The sequence below is a fragment of the Dendrobium catenatum genome, unplaced genomic scaffold (assembly GCF_001605985.2).
Source record: "Dendrobium catenatum unplaced genomic scaffold, ASM160598v2 fragScaff_scaffold_1220, whole genome shotgun sequence".
NCBI lineage: Eukaryota > Viridiplantae > Streptophyta > Magnoliopsida > Asparagales > Orchidaceae > Dendrobium > Dendrobium catenatum.
Window position 1 is genome coordinate 3,809,363 of NW_021319682.1, and position 10,828 is coordinate 3,820,190.

The window sequence follows — 10,828 nt, forward strand, 5'->3', positions numbered from 1 at the left end:
AGTGAGGCTTCCACTTCTGGAGGATGAAGGGCTACCACTAGACCACTCCATATCAAAATCTTCCAACATGGAAAACTTCAACAAGAAAAACCACCTCTCAACAAAAAGAGTTACACCGTATGTTCAATTATCATGTTTTGCGGATAGCATCGAGCAAGGCCTCATAATAAGCCCTGCACCAGATCGAATAACCGACCAATGGTAGGTTCCATTCTTCTGAACTAGCAACAACATATTCCTAGAGAAGACGATAATCTCCTCTTGAGAAGGAATGAGGGAGAGAGGAAGGTCATTTACGGAATTAAAAAAAAAAAGATAATTTACAGAAGAAGTTTGAGTGGAAAGGATATACTTCTAGTTAAAGGAGGAAGCGTTAGTGCAAGAGGAACTCGGGGCCGAATTGGTGAGGATAGGAAAATCAGAGCTAGGGAAGGAATGGTCCATAGGATGAGGGGCGAGAGTCCCCTGATAGCGCCAGAGGAGGAGGGGAAAAGGAAAAGTAGGGCACTATGAGAGGGAAGGGCAGGCAGCTAGGGCATTAGGTTCAATTGAGAGATCGAATAAAGTAGATTTGTGGTACTTAAATTTTTAGACAATTGAGCTAAAGCAATATCCAATGAAACTTGGATTACAATCTAAAAAAATGGCTAATCCCAAATAGAACCTTAGTTAACACAATGTCAAAAAATTAACTTAAAAGGACAACTAAAAGCCCATAAAAAATATTTCACCGTCCAATGATTTTTTTTTTCTTATGTACAAACCAATAGTCTAAATGAGGGCTTCACTGAGACAAGTAGAAGTCTCTAAAATCATGTTAATGCAAATTTGTGCCCACAAAACTACTGCTAAAACTTTTTTAAAAAGAATTGCAAAATTGGGTCTACACCTTCACATACTTAACGTACTTACTCCATAAACTGTAAAATAACTTTAACGCTGTCACGACAGTAGCCGGTGTTGCCACTCCAACGAGATGATCAACTGTGTTCTGTGCAAAGTTAGATATCAAAAAGGCTTTTGACTCAGTCTCTAGGGAGTTTGTCTTAGCTAGATTAGCTCAAAAAGGCTTCTCCCCGTTGTTTGTTAACTGGATTAAAATGTGTATCTCTGACGTTCATTTTTCTATTGTCCTTAATGGTGCTTTGGAAGGTTATTTTCCATCTACTGCTGGGCTTAGGCAGGGCTGTCCTCTCAGTCCTTATCTTTTCAGTCTTGTTATGGATGCATTCTCTAATCTATTGAAAGACAGAGGTTTTATTGGTATCAGTGCTGATAATTTCAACCTCACCCATCTTCTCTATGCTGATGATGTGCTTGTGTTTGGTGAGGCTTCTTTACACAATTGTCAAAATCTGGCTACCATTCTTAGGGATTTTGGGAATTCCACTGGGCTTCAAATCAATTTTGATAAAAGTGCCATTATGTTTCCTAAGCACCAATCAAATCAACAAAACATTAGCCATGTTCTTTCCATTCAAAACATAACCTCAAAAATCATTTACCTTGGGATACCTTTGTCGTTCAACAGACTTAAGGTAAAAGATTTTCTATCTTTTATGGATTGCATTAACAATAAGTTAAATGGTTGGAAAGCAAACTTGCTGTCTTTTGCGGGAAGACTTCAGTATTTAAAGTTCACCATACAAAATACCATAGGCTACTGGATTCGTGGTTCGATTTTGCTTAAAACGGTGTGTAAGTATTTTAAAAAGGTCAGCTCCAGATTTTTTTTTTTTTTTTGGGACTCTTCTCAATCCAAGAAATTGCATATAGTCTCTTGGGACACTATTTGTCGCCCTAAGCACAAGGGTGGGCTGGGGGTTTACTCTGTTAATGCAATCCAATATGCTTATAATTGTTCTGTTATTATGATGATGTATAATAGTTCTTCTCCCCTATCCATTTGGTTGACTAGCAAATATACTTCCCCTTGGCGGCCACCTCCTTCTACTGCTTCTAAATTTTGGAAATCAGTGTGTAGAACTGCTAGTGATGCAAAGGCTTGTTTTCATTTTGATATCACTGCTAATGCCCCCATTTCTCTTCTCTGGAATCACTGGTGCTATAATATGATGTTAAAGGACTACTTGGGGGTTGAAATTTATGTTCCTGATAGAAAACTGAGCTCTTTTTTCTATAACTCCTGCTGGAATATACCGGACTTCTTGCCTATGCAACTGAGGAGGTTATTTGTTTATTCGCCTGATACTGCTGACCCTTGTTTACGGTGGAAAAATAAAACTGTCATTAAGTTTAAAGATTACATTGATGAGTTATATAGTAGCTTTTCTGATTGCAACTGGAACAAATTTTTGTGGCATAAAGGGAGCTGTTTAAAGCATAATGTTTTTGTTTGGTTGGCTCTGGTTGGGGGCCTTAAAACTGCGGATGCTTTACGTATTAGACAAATTTATGTTCCTAGTATATGTTCGCTTTGTCATACTTATGATGAAACTGCCACTCACCTATTTTTTGAATGCTCATATTGCTTTAAGATGCTAAATGATGTTTTGTCGGACACTAAAGAATTCCTCCTTAGACCAACTCTTTTGCACCTATTTGTCTGGGTGAATACGAAATACAAGGGTAACACTGCTTTGAAAAATTTTCACAAATTCTTGGTTTGTTGTACTATTTACTTCATATGGAAGGAGAGGAATTCTAGGAGGTTTGGTGGGATTTTCCTTAGCTCTGCTTCCCTATCTCTGTCGATTAAAAAAGTGGTGTTTGAGAAGGTGCTTAAATGGAAGAACTCTTTTGGCTTGCTGGAAAGGTTATAAATTGCAGTTTCTGTTGGCTAGTCTGGACAATGATGAAGCTCCTAGCTGCTACTCTGATTGCTCCCTTGGACGGCCTGTGGGCAACCAGGGAATGCAAACCTTCTCGAATTATAAACTATTCTCTGAGTCCAGACTTTCAGGGCTTAGGAGCTTGTTTTCTGATCTCCTCTTGGTTGGCTGCTGCTTTGATCTGATTTTTTTGCTGCACGGGTTCTTCACTAGCCATCTTTGTTTTTTGCAGGTGATTGCTGGGGGGCCTTTCATGCTGTTTTGGTGGGGTGATCTCTGGGTTTTTCTCTCCCAGTATTTTCATTACTGGTTATCTGATTCCCCTTCTGATGGCTTTTTGGTCAGCCATTTACATGTTTTTTCTCTTTATTTTTGGGCTTCTTTAAGCCAGCTTTAATGGCTTTAGCAATTTCTTTTACTTGTAAGTTTTTTTTGATTAATAGAAGGGCTTTGCCCAAATTCCCCCCCCCCCCCCCCCACCCCCCAGAAACAAAAAGGACAACAAAGACCCCCCCCCCCCAAAAAAAAAAAAAGATGATCAACTGGCCGATACCATTTTCAGAAAGTCCTCCCTATGAGCAAATACATGGGGCCATGTTAAAATAACTCCAATTGCACACATTTTGCTTGGAGAAATTTGAATATCCAATCTTTTTGAAACTCTTGCTAGCTCTCCTCATAAAGAAATCATGAGTTGTTTATGATGTTAAATTTTTTTAAGAAATAAAACTTCTGTCAACAATTTTTTATTGATTTTAAATTCAGATTTTGTTTGGGACAGCTTTTTGCCTTTGCTTTTTTTAGATTTAAAAAAAAAATGAGCTAAAAAGTTGTTGTAGAAAACATTAAGAAAATTGTCTCTATGATATGGAGAAATTATTCGGAGCGGATGCTGAACGCGGTTCACAGTCCGAAGACCAATCAGAATGCGACACGTCAGCAGTACCGAGCGGTACTGAGGCGCGGTACGAAGCGGGGGGGTGACGTGTCGCCATCTGGTTGGTCTCTGGATGACATTCGGCGTCCTTTACCCTATGATATGTGTCTTAAATCTTATTCAAGATGATCTCATTCTTAAATATTTCTATCCATTAGCGTAGAAAATCCATTAAAAAAAATAGTGCTTCAAAGTGGGAAAGTGCTTGAAATATCTCTGGGGTGAAGAAAGTGCTTGCCTTGACATGTAAGCATTGAAGGGATATAAGTGTTTTGTAGGGTTCCAGCGAAGTGATCAATCTTCTGCCTCTGCGCGTTGGCTGACAAGGCTATCGAAAACTGGAAAATCATACCGCGCTCTTAATCCCTCAGCCTGGAGACAAATGCACAGCAATGGTCCCCTCAGAGCAAGACATAAATCCTCCCCTCAGCTCCTTACATCCCTACCCACATGTTCCACAAATCAAATAATTTCTCTAGAATAGCTAGGCACGATATAGGTGAGCAAATTTAACCATATAAAGTGCAATTCACAGTCGATCTCCCGTAGCTTTCTTTCTTGCTGTAGCTGCCATCACTGCAACTATCTTCTTGTATCTTTTGAATCCTTCCACTTTCAATTCCTGAACTCTTCTACTCTTTTATTCTTTGTTCTCTTTCTCCAACATCTGATCACTGGAAAGTTCTCTCCTTCCGTCCCCAAAACATTAAATTCTCTTCTTTTTTTTGCTTCTGATACATGACTGAGAAAAAAAAAAACCATCTTTGGATTCCTTTTCTTTTTACCGTTCTATAACTTTTGAGGATCTCTTCTTTCTAGGCTAGGATTTCTGAAAGCTAACCTGAATCCTACTCTTGAATCTATAAGCTATTACTTACCCATTTGTGATCCCTTCTACTTATGGAGGCCAGAAGGTAGCTAGTCACCATGTAAGTTGTAGAATGCTTGAGATGCATAGCTGCAATCCTATAGGTCATCTTCTTCCTCCATGGCTTTCTTTTGTCTTCACTGTGCAGCTTCATAGATAAATTTTAATGGTGTTTCTTTTCTCCTAAGTTTTATTCTGTAAGACAAATTCTCGTCCTTAAACTCTCAAGCGCATCTTGGCAAAGAAATATGATGAAAAGAGCTATTGCACTTCGAGCAATTATCCTTCTCCTGCAACTTATTTGCTTTGAAGTCCAATCCCAATCAGATGGCTCAACTGCACCAATGGAGGAGAAGGAGAAGGAAGCTCTTTACTCAACTATTCAAGGCTTTGTCGGAAAATGGTGGAATGTCTCTGGGCTTTATCCGGATCCTTGTGGCTGGACGCCGATTCAGGTTTGTACAATTTCTATTCTATGACACTCAAATATACAAATAATGGTTTTAATTTTTCTTCCTTATTCAAAAGCCTAGAAATTGAAATGAGCAGTATCATCAAATTGAAACTTCTTAATATCAAGTTTCTCCAAATTTGTTACATTATAATCTTTTCTAACTGAATGAAACAGTAAGCTGAACTGATTGGAGAATCTACTATTCTAATATGTAGTTTCTACATCAAAAGTGACAATCTGATTACTAGTTAGGACGATTCAGGGTGTAAGTGAGTCAAGCAGACTCATGAGTTGGCTCGATAAAGGCTTGTGAGTCGAGCTAGATGTGCTACTAGTCAAATTTGAACTAGGCTTGACTCGATTTGTTCACTCACGAGCTGGCTAGTTTAAAAAGTATTAATATAAAATACGCTTAAAATATATTAGAATTCAAAAGCTGTAAAGCTATTACAAATATTTAAAAATTATCATTTTTTTCTTTTATCAAGTAATTCTTTATTATTAATTTTATAAATTCTGATTATTTTTATTATTTTATTGTAATAATGATTTGAATCATAATCATTTTTCTCTCTTTCGTTATAATTGAGTCATCTCTAACTCATAAAATTAAGTTCGAGCTTGAGCTCGAACTCGATTAAATAATCAAGCTCAAGCTTAAACAAGTAGAGACTCGAGCTCGGCTTGACTTATTTACACCCCCAATTAGTACTAATAATTTATCCTTGAAACTCGAGTCACTCTATAGTAATTCAAATTTTAATTGATACACTCTTCCAAGGAAAATTTAATTCATAAAAATCTACTTGATGAATGATATATGTGAAGAAGTTTTTTTCTCTGCTCTAAGGTAGTAACAGAGGATGTAGAAGATGACTTATGCAGAACGGAGTAAACTGGTATATGCAATACTGTTTGGAAACTATTACATATATAGGTAAAAGCCTAGTTTAGCTCTACTCATGTAAGGTCAAGATTTATTAGGTTTTTTATGTTCTAATAGCCGTAAGGTAAGTGGATGTCTCTTAGAAACTATTACATATATAGGTAAAATACCACTCCAATGGATCCATTGCTCGCTACAAAGCCCACCTCTAGCTCAAGGCTTACTATCAAAAACATAAAATAGAGGTGTTGGGTGGAGGAGGGACAAGTGCCCAACTTCCTTCTTGTTGAAGGGCAAGGAATTCTGCTGCCATGACTTGTCTCCAATGATGTCGTTTATTTGCTTCAGAGAAGCTGGATGGGCCATTGGGTATGGAAGTAGATGTGGGTTTAGTGTGATTAAGTAGAGAGAAGATAGGTTTTGGTTTGAGGGAATCGATTTTGGATCCGGTTATCATTGGATGGGATGGGTTAGTGTGGGAATTTGTGGGGGGAGGGGGGGCATGTATTGAGGCTGTTTGATAGGTTTTGGATGTTGGGGGAAGGGAAGGTAGTAGGAGGGATGATTTGTTGATATGTGGAGGTAAATGTATGTCGTTGAGTGGAGGTAGGAATGATTAGGAGGGGATTGGCAAGAGGTATAGGTAGAGATGTTGTTGGTGGCTGGGCTTTGAATGGAAACGTGGACTCATCAAATATAACATGTCTGGAAATGCAGATGCGACCTATAGTTGGGTTGAGGTATTTGTAATCTTTGTAGGAATTTGAGTAGCCAATAAAGACACTTGAGTTTGAATGGAGAGCAAGTTTTTGTCTCATGTTAGGTGGTAGTTAAGGAAAGCATGCCCATCCTTCGGCCCATCCGAAGGATCGAAGATGTGAGTATTGGGGTTTTTGTTTGTGTAGAAGGTGGAAGAGTGATTTGTTTTTGGTGTTATGAGATGAAAGATGATTAATAAGATAGGCGACAATAAGAAACATATCAATCCATAGAGTATATGGGAGGTGAGACGTATGCAAGAGTGTGCAAGTTGTTTTAAGTAGGTTACGGTGTTTGCATTCAGCGATGCCGTTTTGTTCGGATGTGTAAGGATGACTAAGTTGATGATAAATGCCATGATTTTTTTGAAATGTGTGATTTAGAAATTATGTGCCACCGTCGGTGCGAATACTTCTAATTTTATATAAGAGTTGGTTTTCAATCACATTTTTAAATGATGTAAACTTATAGAAATATTGTATAATATTTGTACCCTTGAGTGGAGGTAAAAGGGAAAGAACACCATACATCATAGCGTATTAGTTTAAGTGGATGAAGTTTGCATTTTGTAAATTTAACAAATGGTAGTTGATGGCCTTTAGAGGCGGTACACGTAGAGCAAAATAAAGAAGAAGCATGAGTTAAAAAATCTCTATTTTGTATAGAGATGGTTGCAATAACTTGACGATTTGGATGACCCAAAAGGTAGTGCCATTTGAGGGAAGAATAGCAGGAGTGAGGGTGGAACATATTTTGGCTGCCAGGTTTTGATCGATTAGAAGCCACTGGTTGTAGTTGGGATTCGGTAGAGTGGCGTCGTTTGTTGGAGTGGTGAGATGCGATGGAGTTTCTGTGGTGTGATCTAGGAACATGGCGGCGAAATTATTGGCCCGTAATAGTTTGTGGATTTGAGATCTCCACATAGGATAGTTGTCATTTGATAGTTGTGTCGGTACTATCGATTTGATATTGGAGATGACAAACTTCAGAGATGAAAGAATGCATGAGGTCTCTAAGAGTGTTTCAGTGGCCACTTCACCGATTTAAGAAGTTGAAGAGTTAGCCATTGATGATGGTTGAGTTCAGGTTCGACTAGAACTCTGATACAATGAAGAAGATTTGTTCTCTGCTCTATGGTAGTACCAGGGGATGTAGGAGCTGACTTAGACTTAGAGTAAAGTAAACTGGTATATGCAATACTGTTTGGAAACTATTACATATATAGGTAAAAGGTTGGTTTAGCTTTACACATGTAAGGTCAGGATATATTAGATTTGTTATGATCTGATGGCTGTTATTTGTCACAATTTTTTTTTTTTTACTTTTTTCAAAAATTTTGTAATAAAAAACTGTTTTAGAAAACATTATTACCTCAAATTAAGCCTAAATCACTCCATCTCCGACTTGTTGAAACACTATATTTTGATGCTCTCATCGTTTGAAAATTTTGAGTGCAGGGAGTATCCTGTGATCTCTTTGACAATGGCATGTGGTATGTAACAACTATAATCATTGGCCCAATCTTCGACAACTCCCTCAAATGCTCTAAGCAAGCCGAGTTCAGCCCCTACCTCTTCGAACTCAGGAACTTACGAAGTCTCTCAATCATCGATTGCTTCTCTTCACAACCAGTAACCATTCCATTTCATAACTGGAACAAGCTTTCTTCAACCTTACAAACCATGGAGTTTCGGTCCAACAAAGGGCTCACTGGGGAGATTCCTCCAGCACTCGGCCAGCTAGTGAATCTTAAATCACTAGTACTTGTTGAAAATTCTTTGCGTGGAGAGCTTCCTTGGGAGCTTGGCAATCTGGTAAGTTTAAAAAGATTAACGCTTTCTGCAAATCAGCTCTCGGGGCAGGTGCCGTCTTCCATTGGAGCCAAGTTGGCTGAGCTCTTGATCATGGACATCAGCAGCAATTCTCTATGTGGTCCTCTGCACTCATCTCTTGGTGGTCTCACTTCGCTGCTGAAACTTGATTTGAGCAACAATCTCTTAAGTGGAAATCTGCCACCAGAGCTTTGCAAATTAAAGAATCTCACACTTTTAGACCTTAGAAAAAATAATCTTACCGGAGGTCTGGATCCATCTCTCGCAGGAATGGTTTCTCTCGAAGATCTGGTTCTCTCAAAGAATCCATTGGGTGGAAGCATCAAAGAAATTGGTTGGAGAAGTTTAAAAAATCTTACTCATTTGGATCTCTCCAATATGGGTCTTGTTGGTGAAATTCCAGATTCTATCACAGAGTTGAAGAAACTTAGATTCCTTGCATTGGACAACAATCAGCTCACTGGATTTGTCACCACGAAGCTTGCAGCCATGCCTTCCCTTACAGCTCTTTATCTCAATGGAAATAATTTTACAGGAGAGCTTGGATTCCCTGAGGAATTCTATAGGAGAATGGGGAGGAGATTTGCCTCTTGGAGAAATCCTAATCTGTGTTACAAAATTGGAGCTGGAAACACAACAGGGAAAGGTCCAGCTGGTGTGGATAGGTGTGTCAGTGAAGGAGAGGGAGCTGTATATGGTGTAGATTTAGAGAACAATCTGGGCAGCGAAGGAACAACTCAGGGATCAGAATCCATAGGCTCCTTTGGGTTCTCAGCTTATTCCATCACTAGATTTCCATGGCCAACTTTCTTGGAGGTTGTGGTGATCCATTTTCTCCTTTCTTTAATGTAATTAAGAAAAACAGAGCCTTTTATATCATAGGGGTAGGGGATTTACTTGTAAAATTTGAAGTCTTTTTTTTCTTGTTTAGCTACATATTCGAACAGGTTTTTCTGAACCTTGCTTTTATAGTATCTTATTAACTCATCTATCTTTCTACACAATGAAAGTTCTCAAATCAGTGTAGTATTTCGAAATTTTAGTTATTTACTTCTAAACTTGCTTTTGAAATGGCTAGTTAGAGTTTCCTTTTGTGTTTTGTGCTAGCCATTAGGAACCAGTTCTAGTGATAGCTTTTGATGTTTGTTATTTTTAATATAATCTAACAGATAAATTAAGAGATTTTGTGGCTGTAGATGTTTCATATATTGCTAAGCGAAAATCTATTGGAGACAGAAATTTGAGAATTTTCACTGTGGGTAATTCAAGAAAAACATATAGTGTTTATCAAAGCAATATACATTCTTTGATGCATCATTTCATTCTTAATTTTTTACTTCTTTAACACATTAGGCATTGTAAGTTTTGTTGTGTATTAGAACATTTGCAACATTAGAGAGATGAAGAGTTTGTTGTCATAGTATTTGTATGAAGATCTGACACATACATGTATAAGAGAAAAATACAAGCATTATAAGAGACACGATGAGTTTTATGTGGTAAACCTAGGAAAGAAAAAAACCAAGGGATCTAGTATAGTTAAAAATGATTCAACTAGTATTTTTCATTAAATACAAATGATGTCCTTTCTTATCAGAATATTCTCAACATACAAGCAATATCCTCATACCTAAGTTAGGTGATTGTGGATAGAGGTCCACAGTGGGCTAAAAGGTCAATATTCAGGGCACTATGGTCAGAGGACTATAATCAGGTGACAGTGGTCAGAAAACCAATCAGACGATGGTGGTTGGAGGATCATAGTTGGGCAATGACGGTTTAATGGCCGTAGTCCACTGATGATGGTGTGAGGATCTTAATTGGATAATGGTGGTCCAAAGATCGTAGTCTAGGCGACGAAGGTTGAAGTTTTGTAGTCGGATGATATAGGTCAGAGGACCATAGTAGGGTGATTGTGATTAGAAGATCGTAGTCTGACGACGGGGTCAGATAATGATGGTGGTATGAGGATTGTAGTCAGAAGACGTTAGAGTGATGATAGTAGTTGATCATTGCTTCAATGGTGGTTTTTTGGCAATGTTTTGAAAGCATTGATCAAGCGATGTACCAACAATGGTGTTTAGGAGGGGGTCCAATGGTGATGGTCGAACCATGGCTTAGTAGTGTCATTTGAGTGGAGATTTGAGATACTTAGAACTTCTAAGCTATCTTGAATCTCATGCTCAAGTCAAAGCTTTAGCTCTTGATCACCCTTCATGTCGAAAGTGGGGTTTATTTATAAAATTTTAAGAGTCACATGCTATATAAATATGGAGAAAATCTGAAACACTCTATCTGGA

At 38.2% G+C, this 10,828-nt stretch overlaps 1 protein-coding gene across 1 annotated transcript; it reads left to right on the forward strand.

The window, feature by feature from the left end:
* Positions 1–3,950: 3,950 nt before the first annotated feature.
* On the forward strand, positions 3,951–9,399 carry LOC110110056 (piriformospora indica-insensitive protein 2). Its single transcript, XM_020841349.2, has 2 exons — positions 3,951–5,052; positions 8,154–9,399. The coding sequence occupies exons 1-2, from the start codon at positions 4,846–4,848 to the stop codon at positions 9,378–9,380; spliced, it is 1,434 nt and encodes a 477-aa protein (XP_020697008.1). The 5' UTR covers positions 3,951–4,845; the 3' UTR covers positions 9,381–9,399.
* Positions 9,400–10,828: the final 1,429 nt, after the last annotated feature.